The 27748-nt window shown below is 34.6% G+C and overlaps 1 protein-coding gene across 3 annotated transcripts; it reads right to left on the bottom strand.

Annotated features, from left to right (window-relative positions):
• Nucleotides 1-27461, bottom strand: LOC106139542 (ceramide transfer protein). 3 transcript variants are annotated; one of them, XM_060949589.1, is made up of 14 exons: nt 27071-27461; nt 26757-26873; nt 24248-24347; nt 23498-23587; nt 22166-22342; nt 20745-20895; nt 19421-19481; nt 4791-4973; nt 4091-4197; nt 3304-3425; nt 2792-2973; nt 2056-2179; nt 801-944; nt 1-713 (listed from the first exon to the last, which is right to left on the bottom strand). In XM_060949589.1, the coding sequence occupies exons 1-13, from the start codon at nt 27287-27289 to the stop codon at nt 817-819; spliced, it is 1761 nt and encodes a 586-aa protein (XP_060805572.1). In that variant the 5' UTR covers nt 27290-27461; the 3' UTR covers nt 1-713; nt 801-816. The 3 variants fall into 3 exon arrangements, with proteins under 3 accessions (XP_060805572.1, XP_060805571.1, XP_060805573.1); XM_060949588.1 differs by having other exon boundaries at nt 1-944; XM_060949590.1 differs by lacking the exon at nt 23498-23587 and having other exon boundaries at nt 1-944.
• Between the last annotated feature and the right edge of the window lie 287 nt (nt 27462-27748).

The raw sequence follows: 27748 nt of genomic DNA, 5'->3' as shown, positions 1-27748 counted from the left end.
ATATTTTTCAGTGATTTCCAAATTTACCGCCATTATTGCGGTAAAAATTACAGAAGTGGCAACCCTTCGATAAGCATGATTTCTAATTCGGGTTTGTATGATATGAAAAATGTCTATAAACCATATATGGATGTGCGAATATTAACCTCTAAAATTACACCCACTCTTAAAAGAAATGTTTTACACATTTTTACACAGCTTTTCTAATGGCGGTTTTAATTTCTTTATGAAACTGACAAAGCATAGAGTTGTAACATATTATCGTCAGCACATGGCAAAGGGCTTATCGCCACACACTTCAAAAAATCTTCACATATAACCAAGCGGCGCCCCACCTACATTTATGTACCCGGCAACGCAAAAAATTGTTTAGATATATTAGCGCCACTAGTTCTACATATAGCTGGTAAATCTAAGTTATAACCAGTCATCGCCAACTGACGAATATACTTAAATCCACACCAGAAATTGTTCATCAAATCTACCACAGTCACTATCTTGTAATAGCTGATATAAAGCCGGTAGCATAATTTACATTTATATTGCCCGTACGACGTCATTCGCTCGCGATTGGCGGTTTTTCCATGTACGTAGCTGAAGCATAAAGTTGCAAGGTTCCGTCGCCAGAGGTTATATTGCCTTTACGGCTCGCGATTGGCGGTTTTTCCATGTACGTAGCTGAAGCATAAAGTTGCAAGGTTCCGTCGCCAGAGGTTATATTGCCTTTACGGCTCGCGATTAGCGGTTTTTAATGTACCTACGTAGCTGAAGCATAAAGTTGCCAGGTTCCGTCGCCAGAGGGCGGGCCGCTCGCCGCTAGATGGCCAGCGGCTTCCCGCGGCACTGCTCGGCCACGTAGCCCGTGAACCGCTTCAGGAACTTGGGGTACTCGCGCTTGTACACGGCGCGCAGCACGCCGGCCGGCGCCCACCCGCCGGGGTTCACTGTTACATACATACATACAGGCTCTGTCTACCCCGCAAGGGACACAGACGTGACCATATGTATGTATGTATGTATACATACAATCACGGGATATAGACGTGATTGTATGTATGTATACATACATACATATGGTCACATCTGTCCCTTGCGGGGTAGACAGAGCCAACAGTCTTGAAAAGACCGAATGACCACGTTCAGCTATTTGGCTTAATGATAGAATTGAGATTCAAACAGTGACAGGTTGCTAGCCCATCGTCTTAAAAAAGAATCCCAAGTTTGTAAGCCTATCCCTTAGTCGCCTTTTACGACGTCCATGGGAAAGAAATGGAGTGGTCCTATTCTTTTTTGTATTGGTGCCGGGAACCACAAGGCACAATTAAATATTCATATTCATAATTAAATTAATTAATTAAGTAATATTATAAACACTGTCAATATTCATCATTTATCACGGCTTTAGCGATAAGTCCGCCTTTGTATACATAACCTTATTTCTGATTTTCTTTTCCTTTTCGTGCACTGAAGAGTTTAGCTGTCTTACTCTATCTTTTTGCTGGCTCTGTCTACTCCGTAAGGGTTAAAGACATGATTATATGTAGGTATATATGATTGTATATCTTTAGTAAATACGGGCATGTTAACCAATTTGATAAATACCAGAATACTTCATTTGATATCTGAATAAAGCTAAAAAGTTAAAAAGGGATTGCTATCCGATGCCCGTGTGAGGTTTCCGCTCAATGTTTTCCCACACCGTAAGAGCATTGGTTAGCACTCAAACTAATGTACAAGGATACATACATACATAAAGATCTCTGCATACTTCCTTCGCTTCATCCACATTCATAACTCTCTTCATGCAAGCTCGGCGGTTTCGGGTGCTTTTGACCTGACCCTTTACCAGGACGTCCTTAATTTGATCAAGATACGTTCGTCTAGGTCTTCCCACTCTGACCTTTCCCTGCACACTCTCCTTGTATATCTGCTTAGTCAACCTGCTTTCATTCATCCTCTCCACATGACCGAACCATCTCAACATACCCTTTTCTATTCCTGTAACTACATCTTCTTGTACAAGGATAATGTGTATGAATTAGTTCATTTACATACCGGTGCTGCAATATGCGATGCTGGTGGTGATATTATCACGACTGGGAGTCTCGCCGGCCGGGAACGAGCTGCGACACGCCAAGCAGACGGTCACGAACAGGCGGATGCAGGCGCCCGTGTTCGCCTGAAAACATTATAACGAATTAATTACAATCTTAGAGTACTTGTAATACGAACTACTTTTTCAAAAAACCATAAAGTAACCAGTTCTAGTGGACCTTTCCCAAAAAGCCTAACAAAACGGGAATTTAGGTCAACCGGGTTATAGCTGAATACCAGTATTTTGCTCATCTCGGTCGTGAGCAAAGAAAACCGCTGAACTTATAATATTTTTGAATTGCTGCAACGCACACCTGCTTAGTCTTAAGTTTCATTTATTTTTTTATGTTATGTTTAGAAGCTTGTGTTCGTTCATTCATGCATTTTATAATTAAATTACATACGTTCATACATATAGTCACGTCTATATCCCTTGCGGGGTAGACAGAGCCAATAGTCTTGAAAAGACTGAATGGCCACATTCAGCTATTTGGCTTAATGATAGAATTGAGATTCAAATATTGACAGGTTCCTAAAAAAATAATCCCAAGTTTGTAAGCCTATCGCTTAGTCGCCTTTTACGACATCCATGGGAAAGAGATGGAGTGGTCCTATTCTTATTGGTGCCGGGAACAACACGGCACGCTTAACAATTAAATTCTAAACAATTTTCATCGTTACGTTTTTGAAAACTGACCGGATATTGAGTGTTGGTGGTAGAATGGTTGGTGACTGCGTACGTGTTGCCCGAGGCGGCGCGGACGTGCGACCAGAACAGCGCGTCCCGCTGCGACGCCGGCCATATGCGTTTGAAGCTCTGGTGGAACACTAGCGCGTCCGATGATATCTCTTCGACGATCGTCATGTTTTCAAGTGTGGCTGGTGGGAGAAATTTTTATTAAGTATAAGCAAACATAAGTTAGAACCTTTGTAATTTTCTTTTCTTGCGTTTCGATGTTTTCTGTGTACATATATTAATAAATAAATACATAAAAAAGAGGTCCTACTTCGTAAGAACTAACACACACATCTTTTATTTTAGTAATATGAGTTCGTATGGACGAGCGCCAAAAAGATGATGAGTACATTTAGAAAGTTAGTACTTCTAGCGGAACTTGTGATCAAAATCATAGCGACGAAAGGTGTACAGTGCGGTAATTCATTAAACCATAAGACAACATTGAAATAGCCTTGAAAAATATTACTGACTTTCCCATTCATATCGGTACCGAGGGTTGAAGAAGTAATGGCACATCTCGCGAGCTGAAACACCGCGGACTTTGTGCATCGCTTTTAGGGGGTCCATCACCATGCCGTCGACCTCCATTTCTCTGAAAAAGAATAAGGAATTTTAGAATCCTGCAAAAAAAATCAATTTAAGATAACGTATCCATGTTTATTGCTTTCATTCAATTCATTCATTCATCTACTTATTTATTCTGAATAAAAATTTTTAACTTTCATAACCACTTTGTGAGGTAGGTATCTATTCACGAAGCTTGACGAGGCATATATCTTTTTAGCCTCTTTAACTCTGAGAACAACTTAAAAATAAGAAAGAGACAGAAGAGGCCTCTTCAACATTCGTGAATAAGCGCCGAGGTCCTGTAACCAGTGCGATTCTGACATTATCTGTAGCCAATTCTATTTAACACACAATAATTAAGCGAAATCAATCATACATACCAATGGCTGCAACAGATTATAGACAGTAAAATATGAAATGAAAAACAGAAAATATGAATATTGAAAAACGCACTCAGTTCGTACGTTGTTAACACTATTTTACAATTATTACAATAAAGACAAGATCCTGTAACTTTTTGAATCTCTATATACAGGTAAATGTGACCTATCAGTCTTTTCGAGGCGCTGACAACTCCGTAAGGGATAAAGACGTGATTATATTTATGAGAAGAAATAAAAAGTTTCTCAAAATGTGGAATACAGTAGTACATATATATATAAACATTTAAACGAACATGTAAGCTCATACCTCCTATACATCCTCATGTCTCCTTCCTCAGCGAAGAGTTGCCAGCCTATCTCCCCACCGACACCTTCGAACGCCGCCTGGATCTGCTCCGTTGATATCCGGTCAATCTGCCGATCAAATTTTAATTTATTATGGCAACAAGTCATAGACTTACAATCGACTATCCATTAAGTATACTGTATAAATAATGAGGTTTCACTTAATTAGTTGACGTCCGATACTTTATTTCTGGACTAAATCGGTATATCAATGTGGAATGCATTTACTGTAGTTATTTATAACTGTGATAAGGGTTCAACAACACTTCCAACTACTTGGAGTGAGTTATGAGCATTCACTCTTAAAAACAAGAAATATGCATTTTATATTAGATCGTATTTTGTGGGTAACAAAAAAATCCTTATTTGAAATGAGGACCAAAACTTGACTAGTCCGTTCCGATAGCATAATTATTTTTGTTTTTAGTTCTTGCAACGTTTTTAAAAAATCTGTACGCCCGTCTAAATACCTGAGATTAAAACTAGGTAATTAATTATAAACTAATTCAATTATGTAAAGAAAAGTGCGATGAATGAAAATGATGGCAAATAATCATTCAGTGATCTAAACAAGTAAATGTAGTCTCTGCCTACCAGAAATGTGTCATTTAATGTATAACCAGCATCATATAACTAGTCTATGTTCACATGTAAAACCTCACCTCAGGCCAAAGAGGGTGCACTGTGAGTCTATTGTCGATGGCTGGTGGAGGTAAATCAACTTGATCCCGCGTGTGCTCGATGGGCGGCGCCACTCTTGCGCACCGCTCCTCCTCCATTTTGTCGAAGCCCGTCTCGACGGCATCGTAAAACTCGTCGTCTGGCAATGTGGAGTGAGGTCCCTCCTGTGAACAAAAAAAAAATACATTTGCAATCAAATATTGATGGCAGCGTGACAAGTGGTCGCACAAGTTCAAATACTACCGCGAATCTTAATCCATATTATACAAAATGGATTGATTAAGCATCAGGCATAATCAAGATACTAAAATTGACTTCCTATTCTCAAATTTTGGACAAGTACGTCTACCTAGAACAAACGGTCACATTAGGTAGGTCCAATTTTGAGAAGGAGATCTCTCAGAGCATCCAACTGGGACAGCGTTCGGGAATATGCGCAGAATGTTCTCATACAAGATACCACAATGTCTTTGGCGGTAGATCGGCTTGCTGCAAGATGGACTGACGACCAGGTGAAGTACGCGGGGAAACGTAAGCTGTAGGTTGCTTCCAAGAGAGCAAGGTAGAAATCATTTCTATGTATTGCCTATGTTCAGCTGTGGACGTCCTACGGCTGACATGATGATGACGTAAAATTTCATGACTATAGACAAAGTGTTAACCATTAAATGCCTAACAACATATCTACATGCTTTTAAAGTGCGCTGCCTCTTTGATTCAGGATTTTCCTTTTAATTTTGATTGAATAGAAGAAATCCCGATTGGGATAAGTCCGCCATTTCTTCTAAATCCAATGACTGTTTTATATTTTGTTATATTTCTTTTCATGTGCAATAAAGAGTTTACAAACAAACACACTACAAATTCAAAATAACCTTCATCAGAACTGACTTCAGCAGGTAATTTAATGGCAAACCGACAATAATTGCAACAATAACATTCTTAATATTTTCCTATCCCAAATACCACAGCTGGCTACAACTTCCAAGCATTCATAACAGCAACAATTCTACATGTTTGCATACAAATTCGACTTCCAATACGAATATACAACAATAGTTGATTATTCCGAGCGTGTTTAACCTACATTGGAGTAAGGACGATACCTGTGGAACTGAATTCGGTTGATTGCGTTAATGTTAACGACAACTGCATAGCGATATACTTTGGCAAGCCTGTCCTTGATGTGTTTTGGTTAGGAGAACCTTAGCACTAAGAACAATGGGCGCATTTTCTGATCAACGAAGTGGTTCAGAGGTTGTTAAAAAAAACAATTTGAAAATGAAGCTAATAACATAATGTCTACCATTATTTTAAAGTAGTAGTAGTTAGTTTTTTTTTGTTGAAACAAAACATATGATACCATGTATAATTTAAGGCCATTCCATTTCTTTGCCGTTGAAGTCGTGTGAGGCGACCAATTCCAGAAAAACTTTAAGAAAGATATTATCTTTCGACAAGCAAAATTTATAAGTCTTACTTATAGCACAACTAATCTGAATTGATCAAATCCTAACCTAAAAAGAACCATCAATCTTAAACCAACGTTTCATAAAATGAACCTTAAAGATCTTATTGAATGCCTGATTCCTTTCAACACACAAAGGTACAAGTAGTGCAAATATAGACTTATCAGAGCAATAATTCAGAAGGACGTTCCTAAACAAATAAATATTATCTACAGTGCACACCGCACACATACTTCTAATAGATAAAGTAAGTAATAAATATTTCAACATATCTATTTAATAGAAATTATGTCCTTACAATGTATTTTTTTTTTACACTTTAGGTCGGAACACTTCCTCTTTGTTTTACAATAACGGCTATTGTAAAACTAAGCATTATTATTAAAAATAAAATAGAATGCATTAGATCATAATAATTGTAACCTTTAATGCTCTATTTATTTATTTAAACATTATTGTACAAAATACAAATGTATAGCACAATTGGCGGACTTAATGCTAGAAGCATTATGTCCGCCGTCCGAACTTTATGTCTCGGGTCAAACTAAATAAATATATTTATATCTACACAGAATATAAACTAAAATAATTATAATAAACATACATAAAAACTACAATAAACAAACAATATACATAAATAAATAGGTGCAGCGATTACCGATGATGATGAGTCAATCCAATACTTTAACCTGAATCACAATTCCAATGTGGTCTTCGAGGCCGTTGGCTATATTTAACCCGCAAGAGATAAACAAATAATTATACATATTTGTATGTATACATATAATCCAGCTAGTATTAGTTATTAAGTATTTTTACTATGCAATAAACATACAGAACATACAAACAAACAAACGTACTAACATCGACAGCGCGTAGCGTGGTTAACATCATCAGTCAAGGCGGACCGTATCGTATAAACAATCAGCTTAAAAATACATCAGCCAGCGGCAATCGTTATTGTAACAACCGTATATTAGCACTGGTTTAGATAAATTTCATTCGTAAACTTTGCATGCTGAAATATACTCGTCTAACTTTGCATTTATTTTTTGCACAAAAATATAGTCCGTAACAAATATTTGGTATAAGTTTTGATGACAAGACTGCCTAAATTCCGATACTTCTTGGTCATCTGTCTTTGCTTCGTAATTTATTCTGTTGTATAAATGTTTGCACTAGACTGGATCGTTTTAGAAAACGTTCATAATCCTTTGTTTTCCTGAATTAAATTAAACAAATATTGTTAATTATTTTTACTTTTTTCGTAGCAACGTATAATTTATTTAGGCAGTTTGTTACATTTTAAGTTATGACCTAAAACCCGTTGACCGCAATAACCACTGACTGAAAAGAAGGCGTGTGGCAGAGCAATAATATCAAATAGGTACCCATTGTAAGGAAACTATAAATCAAATGAGTGCTCCAGATAGACAATGACATAGTTAAGAAACCCTATGTGAATTCCGACCTAAATTGCAACCCCTTCGTCCTAGATACGTTTTGATGTCACCCGGTGACATATAAAACTGGCATTCCAGAACACCAAAAGTCTATTACCTACCCATTAACGCGACCATCGTCTATAAAGTGAAGGTAAAACGGGCACGGCCAAATCACTACTCTTTTATCAGACTGTTATAGGGTTGGCTAAATGATGGTAATAGCGCCAGTGGAACGAATCTCACTGTTGTCAATCTATTTGATATCTGGATCACATCCATACATATCCCAAGTCTATATCCCTTGCAGAGCAGCAGTCTTGAAAAGACTGAAAGGCAATCACATGACTTGACGCCCGTGATAAGCAAATCAGGGACGAGCGAAAACAGAATGAATATTGAACGGACATGTTAAAAATTTTTTACAAACTTTTAATTCTAGAGACTTGAAAGTAGACACGAGACCATATATGGATCTCAAAAGAAAATTATACAGAAGACGAACGATGAAAAACTAGTCTTTTAAATTTTCATTCTGGAAAAGAAAAAAAAAATTACTGTTCATGAGCAAGCTTCACCAACCTAGACCTAATTTTCAATTCAAAGTTTTAAATAGATATGCAAAAAGATGTTAAATACCTTCGTCCGCATCATGTGAAGAATGTCTCTATAATATTAAAACGCTTAAAATAAATATAAGGATTAATATAACCGGGTTTTAGTACTAAACATTTACTTTTACAAGATATAAACACGGTCACATGATTTACATAACAATAAAGCAATTTATTCATTTACTCACGAACATCGTTCAATTTACATAGAGCTGTGTAAAGATAAACTCAATATTGCTACAAATGTTATGTTAATTTGTGAAGCAGTCTTGATGAAGCCCGCTAATGAGTTTACGACAGCGATAAAGATACGTAGACTGAAATAAACGTAAAATACTAAAAAAAACTGTCTGTTGTTGTGATACAATAAAGAATAAGCTTTAAAACTAAATGAAGTGGGTTTACCAATACAAGTAAGAAATTAAAATCACTCAATCCTGTAAACTTTGATAAAAGAATCACATTGATGATTAGGTACACATGAAATTATGCCTAATTTATCAAACTTTGTAAATTTATAAAGTAAGATTAAATCGTTGTTAGTACTGTAAGTTTGTAAATGTCAGCATTTTATTTTAATCATCATATCACCTGTAGAACGTCCACTGTTGAACATATACCTCCACCAATGACTTCCACCGCGCTCTGTAGAAAGTGGCCACCAACGCGTTTTTTTTTTGACTTTACATTTTATAGGTAACTCAAGTAAACTTTACCACGATTCTCAATATGGCTATAACATAACTTGACGTTCCCAGAAGGGTGGCCTACGGGTGAGCCACGCCTCGCACCTACAAAGACAACATAACTTTGTAATGGACAGACATCCCTGATGACGTCAGCATAGCCGCTCCCCATGGCAACCGCTGGCGGCCTAATGTATGACAAAATCATCCCTGACACGTCAAGGCGGCCTATTTTTGGCATTTACGCGTGTTTGCTGTGAAATGATTTGCCTTTTTGCTAAAGGTTAGGCAGTTGTCGACAGATACCTACGAAAGGTCAAATATAGGTAAGTAAATGGTCTTTATTAGTGCAAAATCGAATGTACGTACGTACGTTGGTAACTCAACGAACTCTATGTGTTCCTGATCAGAATCTTGAATTCCGATCACATGTTAAAAAAAAACAATTCGAATTCAAATTCAAAAAATTTGAATTTCTGTTGTTTATTTTTAATATACTTTATATATACTTCAACGAACACATACGACTGTAAAATCATACTGATACGTCGATCACAATTCTGTTTTTTTTTTTAAATGTATTCGAACTACTTCAGATTTGTTTACCACAAACAACTGTTAAAAGAAACCTTAACATGTTGTAAAAACATAAATATATATTAAACTGGAAAATGTGAATCAATACCAATACATTTTAATGCTTCACAGATTACATTTACTTTTTGCTTCGTTTACGGTCTATTTTTAGCTATAGGTAATTCACGAGCAGTACGTAAAGTCATGCCTAATAAAAAAAACGTTATAAAAGTACATAAAAAGAATTACTATAGTAACGTTTAAATAAAAACAAACAAACAAAATTTTGGTTGCGTTGATATCCCATAATAGTGGATTGTACATGCATGGTTTATTTAATTAAAGACAAGTTTCGGATAAGTTATTAGATATCGGAATACGGCCAAAACAAGCGAAAAGTTGAGACTCCTTTTGTTGCTGCCTTATGGCCCTATCCCTTAGTGAACTTTATCCCTCGAATAAATATTGACTGCCCTTCGATAATATACCTCTTATAAAGGCTGTATTAGTCCATTAGCGGCCTGCCACGCCGCAACCGTGGTACAAACATAGCCTATAACACCTGCAGATAATGTACCTTCTTAACAATGAAAGAATTTTCATAATTGGTTCAGTATTTCCGAAGATTAGCCTTACGAACAAACAAAGTTGCAAACTTTACTTCTTTATAATAATAGTATAGATTAACAAAATGGGCAGACAGCATATACTTTAGTCAAATTTTCCAACAGCCTTTACTGTCCAAGGTTGAAAGAGTGACATCAGCTCAATGGCAAGAACCAGATCATACGGTCTTTGTTCATGGATATGGTGGAATTAGCATTAGCACGTGACGTCAGAACGGCTAGACGAGTTGAATCACATTACAAATTGAACGAGCAAAGAGCTACATGGACATTTACTATTGAAACAGATACTGTGAATAGTAAAGAACACATCAAAGAAAGAGAAAACTGTACCAATTAATTAATTTAAAAAATTCTTGAAATACCGCGTCGGGTAAATGTAGAGAGGAGTGATATAAACGACAGAATAATCTTATTCTGACATTGCTTGCATTTTAGTAATATTTTTTATTAATTTTGACCAAAAACAGAATTACAAACATTCTTCAATCCATCCAATCCACCACCAAATCATCATATAAACCGTTGTTCTTGAATAATCCCATTTAAAAAATCGGAGAAAAACATATAAAGGAAGAAATCACACATATAAAAGTATCTGGTAAGTTGGCTTCCTTGTGTTATCCAATACTAAAAGTCAACGATACTTTAGCAATATCAACTCGTCCTTACATTCTATTATCGATAATATTTAGGCCAATCCCTACTTCCAACCCTACAAATACTGGCATAAAACAATGAAAGTTATACGCACCAAGGCTACATTGCGACACCACACCGCGTACACGCCTCAATACAATCCAACCGCAAAAAGCTCTGGACGTCTACGTTGAAAGCCATTGAAAGGTACCGCTAGTAGGTCGCGTGACGTCATGCCTTATCGCCGTCATCGCGAGGGTTGTCTTTGTCATCGTATGCTCTTATTAGATGATGACGTCAGCGTTGACGGACTATATTACGAAGACAATGTCGATCTTTTGATTATTAGGTCGATCTAATGTAACTTAAGCCTACAGAAAGCTAAACGTGGAAGGTTTGGTTAGCGACTTGAGGTAATTATCTATATATTTTTAATTGATTATATTTTAAGAATTTTAACTATGTAAAGGGTATATCAGCCGTTTTTTAAATGTATGGTATGGACTAGCTTGAGTTCACAGATTAACCCCGAGTAATCTGTGCTTGAGTTGCAGATTTTCGAATATGCAGCTAGCATATTCGAAAATCTTAACAACTGGTATATGTATGTCTAGATACCAGTTGCTAAGATGTCACGTCTTTATCCCTTACGAGTTAGACAAGAGTCAACATACTCTTAAAACACAAAAAGGTCACGTTCAGGGGCCGTATGGCTTAATGAAAGAACTAGTAACGAAATCTCAATTCTAAGAGTGACAGGTTACTAGCCCATCGCTAAAAGAATCCCAAACTTATAATTATTCTTAATAACTTTAAACTGGCTTCTACATATATTGGTAAAAAGATGTAGTAGAGTAACCTATTTATTTCGGTTTAAGGTACTTTTGATCCAAAGTATAACCTAAGATATATATTATATAATGTGATTTAGCTTACAAAATAATTATTAGGAAGTCATACTCTGGGTAACCACAACGTGCACCGCGGAAGGGAGAGTGCAACGTGGAACCGCATCCGTGACTAATGAGAACTTGTTCATAATGCTGTTATTACATGGACGTTTTACTACCACTGAAAATATAATCGTATTAGCCACTACGTTTACAGGTGACGTCATGGGCTGTGACATTTATATATTTTAAGCAACAGAGAGTGAAAATACTATGTTTACGGTAGAACCAAGAGGATCCATAACATCGATTAATACTGAAGCGAAACCTCTTTGTATAAGTTGACTCAAAATTTAAGTAACTTAGCAAGGATATAATTATCTCACACGCACTCATCATGTCATAGTCGACAGAAGGTCGTTCACGGCCACGTTTAACATACATACAAATAATCACGTGTATAAACCCATGCGAGGTAGACAGAGCCAAGTCTTGAAATCTTGAAGTCTTGAATCTGATAGGCTCGGCTGTTTGGCTTAATAATAAAATTGAGATTGAAATAGTAACAAGTTGCTAGCGCATCGCCTAAAAGAACAATCCAAAGTTTATAAGCCTATCCCTAAGTCGTCTTTTACGACAACCATGGGAGTGGTCGTTTTTTTTCTTCTATTGGTACCAGAAACCACACACGTTTTACTGTATGGCTTAATAAAGGAAGAGGAGATTCAGATATAATGGTAAGTTGCTAGTCCATCGGTTAAAAGAATTCCAGAATTCCTTTTTACTGCAGAGATATTATTCTTACCCATTTACCTATCTATTATAGACCTTGTATTTCTTTGACGTTTTTATCCAATGGTCTCTCAAGCTTTTATAATAAACAATACAACGTATTCTCTTAGTATTCTCATAGTGTCTGATGTATCTACGGCATACCAGATAACATTCACACTTTGAACATAATACCACACTATTTTAACGTAACCTCTAATGATATTAATTGAATTATACGCTTCATTGAATTTACGCAAACTAATGTGAACTGCATGTGTAATTAAAATGTTCTTGTAGTACAAAAATGAAACATTGTATTCTACATAAGTATATTATGTAACAGGAAATAACCGTAAATAGTTCAATTCTGAAAAAGGTGGTTCAAGTAATAACTAAAAGGGAAATCATTCGTTCACCAGTTTGAAACACGTTATAATTGCTTACAAAGCAACAAGACAAAAAGGTACTTGGTTGACTGGAAGAAACCCTAATTGGGATAAATCCGCCATTTTTCTTAATTTTTAATTCCTGTTACTGTATTGCATTTTTTTTTTCAAGAAATAAAGAGTTTACGAACAAACTACCAAGTACTAGAACAGTAAAAGAATTAAATCAAAATTATGCACTTATAAATAAAATATATTCTTCGCATGATTTTAGTACCACATAATGACATTAGTTCGAATGATATTAGTATTATCAGGCTATAATAAAACAGCAAAGCTGTTAGGTAATCCAGTAACAGACAACTACATATCTAACCACCAAACATAACTCAAAGACGCAGTAATAAAATCTAAGCTTGTTGAGTGTAACAGACATGGATTGGGTTTTGGTCAACTGGATTAACTTGCCTTCGGAAATCGATAGTCCAAACGCGCCCATCACGCGATTGGATGCGGGTTCACACAATTATACGAAGGAATTTAATAATAGGTATTACCCTCATAATTGATGAGTTCATGGAAAGAAATTTTATACAATACTTGCGCGTATGGACATATCCGTATTTAAAAATTTATATTATAAAGAGAAAAGATTAGTGTTTTTGATTGTTAAGAATAAACGAAAAAACTACTAGACCGTTTTGAATAATAATTGGCACAGTAACAGACAAAGCCTCCAGGAGTAAGTCCTTTTTTGCAAAAGCTAGTAATATGTAAAAGTACTTTAATAGAAAATTACCTTAAATAAAAAGAGACATGCAATAGTATCGTAAGCACAGTTTTGAACCCTACGGCCAGTCTAGACAATATCGAGCAATGACCTGCTTCAAATATGCATAATAATCACAAACCAAACTGTATAAGGAGCAAACATAAATCGCATGCCTGGGAACAATTTGAGAAAAAAAAAGGATGTAAATCGATATAACCGATTATTCAGATTGAAAGCCTTTCAACAAAGATATCTTTGTTGAAAGGCAATTTCTATTAAAGCGGAAAACACTCATCCACTGACTGATCATGAAATCGCAAAAACTCCTAAGCAAAAAAAAAGAAAATATTAAGCTGAAGGCTGTAACTAGAGACGTCTACTAAGAATGCATTTTCTGAAATTCCCCTCGGAACGTAAATAAACGGGATTTTTCGTATAGCGCGAGCGGAGCCGAGGGCGCTCTCTTGTCTTCTCTAAAAATACTTGTAAATAGAACCAAATTAATTTCGACGTTCGTGAATCCCAAATGCTTTGGTAATTATATTCTTAACCAGATAGTTCCCTTGACTCATGCATTATCATTCTGCTCATGCTATTGGCAAACGGTCAATGATAAGCCGATGTGTACAAGCGGTTGACGTAGTGCGAGTATGGCGAGAAAGTAAAGTCTGGTAAAGGCGTGTTTTACCAGCTGTATATAATACAAAAAGGTACTTATGTGTAGAGTAACAATATAACGCTATACTCGTAGTTTTAAAATGTGATAAAGCAATTGCAACAGATTCTTAAAATGCTAATTAATATTATTAAGTACTACAATAATTTTTGAATTTATTTATTGTTACACTAATTATAACGCTAATATCCTACTACTATTATAAAGGCGAAAGTTTATATGGATGTATGGATGTTTGTTACTCTTTCACGCAAAAACTACTGAACCGATTACCATGAAATTTGGTATGTAGGTAGCTGAAGACCCAGAATAACACATAGGCTACTTTTTATCCCAGAGTTCCCGCGGGATTGATAGGGTTTCCATGCGGACGAAGTCGCGGGCGGCCTCTAGTTATAGATAATTCCTGATCAAAAGTATATTTGAACAATTTATCTAAAAAAATGTAATGTGCATTAGCATGCTTATCTTACGTGCATCCCGTACCTACAAAAGCAGAGGAATTAGTCTTCTTCATATCTGTTTTAAAATGATACAGATTTAACAAAAAACAGACAGGCCCGTGATATCTCTGTGAATTAAATCGCTAAGTGATGACAGGACATTCCACAGACAAGCTAAGCGTTGTTGACCCTAATGCCACTAACGCTTATTTAGCAATCAGCGTGTCGTTAGACGCAATCTTATTTGTTTGTAATCTGATTACTAACGTTACATAATTAAAACACATAATAGCGTGATCTTTTTAATATATGTATAACGCTTGCATCTGTTTGTGTTGCGTTATCATCATTGATATCAATCTGTCATACTTATGAAGTATACGAAAATAACAACTAACTTTTATATTGTTATTTTTAACCGACATTAAAGAGAAGTTTCTGTATATTTGCGTTTATGTTCTATACTAACATCCGACCGTAGTTCCGTCCGCGTGATGAGTAGATAATATTTCAAAAAGTATACCGAGGTATATGCTTTACGGAGATGGGTTCAGTAGTTTTGACGTGAGAGAAACTCAAACAAACACGTCTATAATATTACACGTTTATTATATTAGTCTGGATATTTATTTATTCATGTTTACGATTAAAGTTTACTACATCTCACAAGTACATTGAGCTACATATATTAACTACGTAACCAAAACGATCGTTGTACATAAAAATAGAATTAAATGAATCGTGAAAGCAATGAACAGATCACACAGGCATAAAAAGACCGCTTGACGTAGCACGATAAAAGGTTCAATATCGAGTAAACCGAGTAATGATACACAATTATCTTCAAGCGCATTTTATGTTCCAAATTGGATTTATAAAGAAAAATGTTAGGTTTAGGATTCATGGATTTCTTAACATATTATTTATACATATGTATATAGGTACCTTCAATTTATCCAATCGAATATAGTTTATTACGTCTTTTTGTAAATACCACAAAATAATAGACCCAGTTCAGCCCCCGTATAATGGTACGCGTGAACATATGGCGAACAACTATCGCTGTTTCGCTTTTATTATGACGTGAATAGAGACAGCGATAGCTTTTCACGCGAGAAATACGGCGTCGCGCGTTCCATGCTATAGGGGCAGCCTGTATAAAATAACTTTTACTACACCTTTAAATATGTTAATAAAGTGTTAATATTAAGTTCAAGATTTAATTACTTACACTGTTTCTTGTCCGCAAAGTCGGTTACGTTTTTAATAAGACCGAAATAGAAAAATAGACTCTTCGGATCATAAAAAAGTGATTTATGATATCAACAAGTATATCTATAAAAAAGTAACTTTAAAATAAGATTTATTTCCAAATTATATTAATTAAAGTCTGTTCTTTGAATATTGTGTAAGACGGAATGCAACGTCTGACATACTTTATGAAATCTCAAATTACCTAAATTGCATCATTACACAACGCACGCTTCATTTTATATGAACTTAATCATCGCGGGTAAAAGTATTGTCAAATATGTACAACATAATATATTCTAGTTTTTAACTAGCTGCGCCACTGGGCTTTGCTCTTAACGGAATTTTGGAAACCATCAACATTTATTGGATGATGGCTACACATTCAGTTGCTTCATCTCCTTAAAATTAAGAGCTAACTCTAGTCGGTGGATTTAAGTGGAGCTTCCCTTCTCTTTTCTTTTAATTTTTTTCCTTGCTGGTATGTTGTATCGGTTACTTTCAGTTGCCTCGATGTGCGATTATGATGTCTCACACACGTAAAAATATAACTGTTATTATCTAAACTAGCTGACCCGCGCAACTTCGTTTGCGTGTATCCCGCTACTTTGGAAGGGTAAATCCGATGGTATCAGGGGGATTCGGGGAATCAATACATCTTCTCCGGTACCACATCCTGTGAGTATTGTGCACTCTATTAAGAATGTTTTCAGTGATTTTACCAGCAAACGCGTGCCATTGCAAAGTTTAGGTGGATTCAGGTTTCTTAATAAAAGAACAGGACAACCTACGTTTACTTATTTTGATAAGGATATATGTATTATTGGTTATATCACCAGTTAAACATCACCCAACGAATTAAATGTTTTTTTAATACAGAAAAGTAGTTTTTGTGACTTAAATAAAAAAGCTGGATATATGTCATCGCGGACTTTTTTGTAGAACTAATAAAGACCAATGTTTTTGCTGTACATTGTTCTTACTTGTATCCAACGGTATAAGCGGCGCACGCACAAATGCAATCTTCAATTAGATTTTTTTTCTGACTTTTTGGACATAAATCGCTATAACTCAGCTAATATAGTTTCAATGTATTTCTATTATATATAAAAACCTGTCGGAGAAAATACTCTTTCTATTAGTGAAAACCGCATCAAAATCCGTTGCGTAGTTTTAAAGTTTTATGCATACGAAGGGACTACAGACAAAATGGGCGACTTTGTTTTATACTATGTAGTGATTACGTAGGTCGAATAATAATATAGGTAACGACAGGTAAACTAGCGTAATACAACATTATAAAATTCGCAACGCGATTTACTTTCACTACTTTCTGAAACCGGTTTCAGTGGCCTTTCAATTTTATAAGAAATTGAATAAAGTGAGCAGAAAAAATAACTAAGAACTAAATATTGAACAGAGATCCATATTTTTATTAATAAATTGGCAACTAAACTGTATTTTATATAAATTTAGCGGTATGAATTTTAATTAGCTCTAAATAGACAACCAATAAACATAGAACCAGCAAATAATCCAGTGCCATTAAATTTACATAATGAAGATATAAATAACATTTTAATATGTTTCTAATAAGAAAAGGTGAGTAGGGATACATCTTCATCACCTGCTCTAGTCGGTGTAATGGATTCACAGTAATAAATAAGGTTTCTCAATCAATTCTGCAGCCATTGTCCAGAAAATGTACCATCAAATCAGTTTCGGATCATTCGGATCTTGTGATGCAGATACGATAACCTGCGTATTTACCAAGATCAATGATAAATATAAATTTTACAAAAATCTGCGATAAGCCACATCACAGAGTACATACACTTGTTATATTTTTTAAGTATGAAAGCTATAGTTACTCATAATAAAAATATTATTTTCTCTAAACTAATAATTTTATTTATGTTAAAATCATTAACGGTCTAACCGAGGATATGAAAAATTAATAGATTAATAGAATACTAGAACTATTTATTTTTACAACCAAAGTAAAAGATAAAAAGTAATTAACTAAACCTTTGTTTTTATAGAATAAAATTTAAAAAAAATATATTGTTTAAATAAAAGCGGCTGATAAAAAATGCACCTGTATCAACAACAAACTCACCTGACGAAGACTCTTTTTGAAAAGTTTGAACTTCATTTTGTTTAACACTTCCAAATTTAATTGGTCCACATTATACTTAATGATAGGTAAGGCCACACAGAACACAGCACTGGCAAGCTTTTTTATAATAAAAAAAAAAAATTATATCACAAAAAAAGAATGATTTTAATTTTCAAAAATCGAGTTCCGTACAAAACGAACTTAACAGAAGTTACGAGCGCGCGACCGTATCGCGCCACGGTCGCTTTCGTTGTACTAAAATGTGCTAAGAATGTTTGCCTTGCTATGCTTCGCTTGGGCTTGGGTGTGGGCCCGACTAAATTGCTTGGGAATTTTCACTTGCGTGGAAAACTGTTTGTTTGTTCTCTTTGATGTGCTACGGATAAGCTAGATTACGATTTCAGTAATATCTTAAAAAGCACAGTGAATACGGTAATTAATAAATATTTATTGTATATCTATATTAATGTAATATTTTAATTATTTATTTTAAAAGATTCATTGATTGCAAAAGATTAATAGTTTTTTTAATTTTTTATTTACAATATTTTAACTAAATCTTTTCTTATGATTATGATTTGTCTTAAACTCCTTGCAAGTAGTAGAATATTAATAAAAGAGTATTATTAAATACAAATTCATGCGTAATTTTTCACATAACTCCAAAAATCTGTAAAGTACCTACATACATATGGAAGAGTGTGTAATTATCGCCTTAACATAAAAACAATCTACACTTATCTGCCTTACTAAAGGTGCCATAGCTGATCCCATAAAACTAGCAGCGGCACGCACAGCATCATCTATCATGTCATAAATCATTATATTTTCCATAAACACCTACACCTTGTTTGTTACGTTTTTGTTGTAAACCTATAAATAGCAGTAATAACAGAACCCAATTTTAGAAAACCTATTTTGGTATTAATTTAAAATACAAGACAGCGTATCATAAAAATTTCTGTCGCAAAAGTCTAACCAAATTGCGAACTTTTTCTACAAACAAAGAAAGTTTATGGTTTTTGCCTGTTACATGATTTTGACACTAGGGCGTTGAATGGAAATGTATGAATTTAACTTCGCAAACCTCGTCGGATCAAAATGTACGAAGATAGTTCTTCTGACATTTATACCGGGTGTGTAAGCGTCTATGGAGCGAGCCCGAGGTCCAGGAGTAGAAATGTCAAACCTAAGAAAATATATCAATATTTTAACTTAAATTATGTATGATTAAATTATGAAACTTACCTCGTGGTCAGGTCCCGGTTTGGATGCCAATCTGGCCTCGTTCAATTGTGTTTTCAATGCCCTGAAATTACATCAAGCTTTAATACAATTACAAGTGAAAAATTCTTACAAACTAAAAAAATGTTTTCACTACTTATACTGGGTATGTAGCCAAGGACCAATTGGGCTTTGTATTAAAACATATTCATATCATCAGTTTGTCAAATGAGGTATATACAGGGCAGGGCATGCAGAAGAAAAAACTTTTTATTCTTCTGCTTGCCCTGCATGCTCTCTTCTGCGCAGCAACTCCGCGCAGTGACTCAATAGGGTACCGAACAGTAATCGAAAAAAATCTAAGTTGTGTTTTAAAATAAAGTTTGTTATACAAGAACATCACTTAATAAAGATTTTTAAGAAATAACAATGATTTATAATTTTAAATCAATAAATAAAGTTGCAAAAATCCAATATTTTTTATCTGTGCAGCGTAAGAACCCAAACACCAATCACAGTGAGTGACGTCATACGTAATGAGTGATAAGTAAACACCACTGCTTTGTATGTTAGTTCGAGTTATTCTACGATTTATTTGCATTTTTCTGAAAATATTTAATTGTAATTAGTTACGAATTGAAGGACTTTACTCATAACAGAAGGTGTCGCAAGTGCTTGAAGCCGCCTATCAAGCTTTTATCATGGAACAAGGTTACAAACCGACAATAGAAATCTCCCAAAAGATTGATATTTTCATGGTCGGCAGTTCCTTTGCCACTAATACCGACTTTTATTTTGCTGAATTTAGCAATGTGAAAACATTTGTGTAAGTATTTCAACCTCTTTTTGTTTATCTTAACAACAGAAATGATTGAAGAAATTACAAACGAAAACATAACCTAAAACTAGTTTCATTGTTTACAAAGTTATTTTCACATATGTTTTTTTTCTATGATTTTAAAGGTTAGATATTTATGGGTTTTGCATGTTTCTAGATCTGCGAGAAAATACTTAAATTATCCAAGCACTGATCACTTGTAATATGGTCGTGACGTAATATGTTTGGAAAACAAACTGCAAGAGTTTGTTTTCCAAACATATGACGTCACGCGATCTGAATTGACGAAAAGTGCTGTTTTCGCGGCAATTAAAAAAAAAATTACGTTTTTGACGTTTTTAAATACTCCAAAAGATTTATTTATTTAAAATAATATTTTTTATGGATATATAAATAAATAAAGATTATTTTTAAACACAATCTGAAAAGTTGTCCGGTACCCTATTGTCTTTTGAAGCGCCTATAGTCGCTCGCAAAAACTTACTAGCAATGATAAACTACGAAACTCACATGTATAACTCTTCTGCCTGTCTCGCCTGCTTCTCTCTTCTGCGAAGCAACTCCGCGCAGTGACTCAGTGTGGCCATTGTGGCGCCTATAGTGGCTCGGAAAGAAGCACTTGTGCCGCGAACTTCTCCGGCGTGAAGAGATAAGTCGTTTCCTAAGAGAATATATTCTCCAATCAGCTTTACATTGGCAGGCTAACTTACTACATGGAAGTGGTTATTTTATGGGTTATGGAACATTTGAGCCATAGCATTTTGCAGAGCAGAAAATTTAGCAACTGTTTTATCTGTATGGATATCGACTCTTCTTGAGAATTTTGGATTTACTTAATTTGTAACTTAGATAAGTTTTAAGTCTCTTACGACAACCTGATGAGACTGATAGAATAGCTTACTTTTGCCGCATACGATTATAACTAACGTACAAAAAAAAGTATTATACTTTTATCGAAGTATCCCTCCACATTGCCCATGTTTATTTACAAAATTAAAAAAATATCTCCTCAATAAAGATTTTCATAAACACTGCTAGGAAATTTACAAAATTCACACTTCACATCTGACTAATTTCTGAAATAAAAACATCATGTAGTTAGTCATACACATGACTTACACGCGTCACATAGGTACGTACGATTTAATTATAACTTTTGTACGTTACTACGATTGTGATAATTTCGCAAATGAACTAACTTATTTCCGCTAATATTTGTTTCATTAACATTTGTCAATGGCTTAATCATTGCAGTCTGAAATCGAATTTTCAATATACGTAATGTAATCACCTAATTTAACAATAAAATTCAAGACACTGAAAAGATAAAAAAGTGGACGTTAAAGATGTTATTTCTTTTACAAAACGCGTTTCGTTGAGAGCAGTATTCCCAGCCTATGTACCGATAAATCTTTAGAGACTCCGGATAAAACACGTTCCGGGCACGACACGGGTACAGCCCTATCTATATATGTACAATATGACCTAGACATTAAAAGACGACGCAACATCTCCTGGGTACACTATCTTACCTACATGACTTGCCGAGGTAACCGGGTTTTACACAGAGCGGGTGTGCTCTGATATCTGCAGACCAAAAGCCAGAACCAAGCTTAAAATGGGTTCATGACTGTTTTAGGTTGAACAGCTTGCTATTTTTTTCTGTGATCTCTTACATCTACATAAGTTACCCGACCTCGAGTCCCTTAACCTATCACTGCATAGTATAAAACAAAATCGCTATTTTAGTCTGTTTGTCTTTAAACATTAAATCTTTAAAATTACGCAACGGATTTTGATGCGGTTTTTTGTAACAGGTAGAGTGATTCAAGAGGAAGGTTTTTATGTATAATTTTTTCCGAATTTTGCACCCGTGCGAAGCCGGGGCGGGTCGCTAGTAAAAGTATAAAAAGAAAACCTAGAATCATTACCATCAGCCAATTTAACGGCATCTATCGCCTCATTCTCGATTCCCTCGTCATTGATCTGGGGGTAAGAAGCCACGCACATGTCGAAGTACTGCGTGAGTTGCACCGCCTGCTTCGAGAGCAGTTCAGAATACGTGTCCAGTTCTTGTATCTTCTCTGTGAGGCGGCGAGCCGTTCTGCCTGCAAAAGAAAATTTCGGTTAAAATTGAAATTTACCTATCTCATAATATCCCGATGATTCTTTTTATGTTTACATTAACATATTTCTTTTTATATTTATTTCGTGGGGTTCTTTATAGATACCCTTAAGAAATATTAAGTATTCTTGTGACGCGACGTAAGTCACAATGGTATTTAATATTAAAAAATATATTGTAGGTATAAATTTACATTTCGACAATTTATTTCTTTAATACCTATGTAGCAGTTTTTCACAATGCATTTTAATTCCTGATATCGAACATTAGCTCGTAAAAATTTTAATGCCGGTAAAAATTCCCAAACCTCGATTAATTTCATTTAGATTCTACTTTTTCAGGTAGGTAATGTTAAAACTTAACATTCCAATAAAAACAACGATAATGGCGCATATTTTAAGAAAGTGTTTAGTTTTGTTTATAATTATACCTACCATACCATACATATATATTACTTCTTTTAATTTTACTAGGTATAAAAAAAGAATGAACGAGAAAATGAGACTAGCATATCCTATGATTTTGTGATGGTAATAATTTTAAAACAGAAGCATTGACATTTTATGAACAGATAGGGCGTAATAATCTTTTTCTATCATGTGTGTTACCATTAAAAAAATAGATTTTAACCCTGCAACACGTAAACGTCAAAGCATTGTTGCACTTACAATTACAATGGTAGTAAAGTTCTATCTAGCGTAAAGTTTACGAGCAATACGTCATTAGCAATGAAATAATCATTGTGAATACGATGAAGATTTATTTTATGACCATTCTAGTTCAAATGGAAAGAATGAATATCGAATTACAGGCACAATAGTACATTCAGACCAAAGTGTTCAAATACACAAAAAAAACATATCACGTCTACATTTCTTACAGGATAGACAGAGTCAACAGTCACAAGAATGAAACGCTACATTCAGCCGGATAACCCAATAAAGGACTCAAAGATAGCGTTAATTCCACAAGTTTTACCATCTCAATAGTACAGTCAACGGCACATCAAATTCGCCTCTTATTATCGCGTTTTGTGTTCCGTGCAGAGTGACCTGATACACAGTTGACTGTACAAGTTTAACCACCCTATCTGACATCTAATGAGGTATTTCGTTTATAAGCAGCAGAATTGACAGACCGTAAGACTCTGTTGAGTCCGCCCTGCTTCTAACATCAGTGGGCGATGGCGTCCGTGTACCATCAGCTGCCCAAAACGCTCTCTTCCAAACTTCAAACAAAAAAGAAAACAAAAATAGAAAAAAATGTAATAGGCCTGATCATATTTCGAGATTAAAATGCGAACCTGGCCAAAATGAAAATTTTGATACTCTAGCATAGGCTTACATCCCTCTTTGAAAACAGTAGAGTAAAGAAAAAATTGTATTGCTGAAGTACACACGGCTAAGGAGATAACTGCACCACCAGCAAGTTCATCAACTCTATACCTTATTAGTAATAATTTTCATTGGCCAACTAATCAGATAACATGCCGTGTACTGTCGAAGTAGCTAACTCAATTAATTTTGCATGCTGTATTTTAGGCTGCATGCATATATAGATACAAAGTGCCGTAAACCACCCCCGCTGCCCTGGTATAACTTAAATGCCGTTATCAGCCAAATCCTTGTTTTAAGGAAACGTCAAAAATGCGGTAAAAATTTAAACTGATGCCATTCATCAATGAGAACGCCTATTATGACTTAAAGGTACCAAAAAGTCGTATATACAGATCGAAAGAGATTTTTTTTTCTTATTCTACTGGTAAAAAAGGTGAAAACCTGATGTCAGATAACGGCATTTTAGTTATACCACGACAGCCCGGCGCTATAAGACTGCATACAAATTCATGTTATATATTCAGTAACTAAAATTAATTGTGAATTCGCACCATGAGAGCCTGTGGACTGCAAAGATGTGACAGAACCATGCCTTCGTAAACCGCCACCATTGGAACTGCTGTCGGAGCTCGTCCCGTATCCAGACTCAACCTGGAATCAAACGATTCTTATTAAAAAAAAAAAAAAAAAACTATGAGTAACATAACTAAATGAAACAACAAGAAGCAAGGAAATTTTGTTTTGTTGAGAGTAAATTTTTTCTATTGTTTGTACAATGGATAGATTAAATATTAGTAATTATTATTAGTGTATTACGAGTAGGACCCTAATTGAGAGAGTTTCAGTGATAAGTACTAAGAACTTCTGTAAATAATAATATATTTTTTTTATTTTCTGTAAAAGCAAAAGAGCAACAGGGCAACTTTACATGAAGAATACTGTCATCTCTCTATTTGTATGAATTATTCAATTGTTACAGTTATTTTTCCAATTGCAATGATGCAGATAAATACATTATAATAACATCCACATCCCTTGCGGGTTAGAGAGCCAAAAGTCTTGTAAAAAATGATAGACTACATTTGACTGCTTGGGTTAATGATAGAATTAATATTCAAACAGTGAAAGACTGCTAGCCCATCAACTAAAAGAATAATCGTAAGTTTACAAGCTCATTCCTTAGTCATCTTTTACGTCATCCATGTAAAAGAGTTCGAGTAGTCCTATTCATTTTCTTATTGGTACCAGACCACACAGCACATGCAATAATGCAACCAACCATAAGACAAGCTTACCGAAAATGAGTCACACGTACTGTGTACTTTGGAATGCTATTGTTTTCAGTTCCGCATATACATAATCCATTTAAAAAGGCACCAGCACAATGTTTTAATCTTATCAATTTACTGATTACAAATTTTTTTGTAGGTAATCCTTTTATGATAAAAGCAAAATGAGACTTTTTAGCAAACACTACAATAACTTTCCAATCTTTTTAACAATAACAATTTTTTATATAAGTATAATAAATAAAATTTTGGATTATAAAAATTATTTTTATCATAAGTCTATCTAAAATCAGATCACCAACTGAAACCGATACTGAATAATGAAGACAGGTGGCCTTCATGTTTATGTAGTTATTACAGCATAATTTAATAATTATCTCCTCAATGCCACAGAAGTGGGGCTTGCAAATGTTCTTATTTTTCATAATTAGCAATATTACTAAAGACTATAATAGACAGAGATGATGATCCTTTATTGCAATTTACTGCTGTGATTTCCAATGTCTTTTTTGTACAAAAAATGTGCTATCATTTTATTACATAAGGGGGGGTTTTAGCCACAGGCCATATGGGAGCATAGCTAATAATTAAGTCACACTGTAATAATCTACTATTGATTAAACATGTACGCTCCGTATCTTTCCCGTGGATATCGTAAAAGGCGACTATGTGATAAGCTTATAAATTTGGGATTCCTTTTGCAGGTGATGGGCTAGCAACCTGTCACTAGTTGAATCTCAATTCCATCATAAAGCCATAAAACTGAATGTGGCATTTTATTCTTTTCAAGACTGTGAGCTGTGTCTGCCCCGCAAAGACGTGACTATATGTATGTACACTATACTACAGAAGCATATACAAAAACTGGTTTCTTGTGTTTACCATTACTACATGTTTTCTTGGTTCTTGCATAAGGAAAATAATAATAAATATTCCAAATCTACATCAGACAGTTTTTCATAAATAGTAATGCGTCATTAGCAATTAAACCAATATTTGGTAACTATTATAATAGTTATTGCCTATAATGAGTGCAAGTTTATTGAATCACACTTGCACTTTAATGTGGAATGTTGTCAGGAATGCAGAGACAACACATAATGTTTGTTAAGTACTTGTTTTAAATTAAACTTTTTTTACTATTTGGAATATGTATTTGATAGTAAGACAAGCAGGACATTATTCAAATTAAAATATTAAAATTTGTTAGTAAATTTTTGCCTTACAATTGAATCAAGTGTATCTATTGCCTAAAGAAATTATAGTTTACAATAGAGATTTCTCCTCATAGGTCTATTGTCTTATAAGAAAAATATGACCAAAGATTATTTAAATTTTAGAAAAAAAACTGTGTGTGACAGCATCAAACAAATTGATATAATCAAAGATGGAAGCTGACCTTGTTTTGCATTTATAATTTAAACATAAGTGATTATTACAATGATTTGATGTGCTGCCCATATGATATACAAAATGCAACTCAATCCTTCAAGCACCATGAATACACAACAGTGAACAATAAAATATTTAAAAAAACTACAGTGATATAACTTTTTGTTTTATTATTGTTTCAAAGTCTTACCCCAAAGTATATATTTTGTCATTTCACTTCTTCTGTAAGTCTCATGGGATAAGATTTTTTTTATATGCATAATATAAAAAATGCAATATGTAAAAACAACAACATAATACACATGATGGATTCTTTATGGACATATATTAAATGAAAACTTTGTTATGTTGTGGTTATTGATCTAAAATATTTACTAACCTTGAAAGATTCTAACACATCAATCCACTGCTGTTTTTCTTCAGGATTTGATGCTCTCAGGTACCATACACAATCATTCACCGATACATCAAATCTACAGTCATCAAATTCATGGGGCTGAAAAAAAAGTTAATTTATCACAAATTTGTATCATGCGGTAACAAAACTGAAGCAATAACTTGATAAAAAATACCTTTTAATCTGATGCTATAAATTGGCCCGTTATCTATAGTAAATTACTGAAGTATGCAGGAAAGATTACTCATAGCAAGGGCATTTTTTATTTAATACATCCAATTATAAACAGTACCTACCTTAACTTTGGCTTTCTTCAAGCATAGCGCACCGCGGCACCCAAGATTACTTTCCAACTCGCTCTTGTAGTATGATAATGTTGAATCTTTCAAGACAATAAACCTGTCCTGCCAGCCATGAATATAATTCGTCCATTTACTCAAATGCCCCCTGAGTTCTTGAGCTCCGCCTTCATCGGAATCAGAGTTATCGCTCACTGTAATAGTTTCTTCCGTCATTTTCTAGTTAAAGATCATTAAAACCAATAAAAGAATAAAATACAAACAAAAAATATTTGTTTATCAAATCAACAGACACTAAATTCGTAATTTGAGAGAAAATTTGTTTTGTTTCTGTCTTCCTGCCGTGCTGTTTTTCAGTCAGACAGACCACAAACTAAAGAATGAATGGAACAGATTATAAATCACAAAATCCAAAGACCATCAAATTACTTAAGCCGCTATTAGAACCTTCGATTTAAGACTGTTTAAGTCTTAAAATGAAAATGAATAGTGTATTAAGCGTTAGACAGACTCTGAATTCCGACAGCAAGAGCAGTTTCGATTCGACGAGTCTTACTAATAACTAGTCTGAATATCGAATAGTGTAATAAGAATTAGACTGTTCAATATGCAGTCGTTTCTGCAGGGAGTGGACGTGTCTGTGCCTTACGCATGTGTGTGTCATGAAAATGGAGT

Source organism: Amyelois transitella, chromosome 19 (assembly GCF_032362555.1).
Source record: "Amyelois transitella isolate CPQ chromosome 19, ilAmyTran1.1, whole genome shotgun sequence".
Classification (NCBI taxonomy): Eukaryota; Metazoa; Arthropoda; class Insecta; order Lepidoptera; family Pyralidae; genus Amyelois; species Amyelois transitella.
Note: the sequence above shows the minus strand (reverse complement) of the source record. Positions and strands in the feature narration are given on the sequence as shown.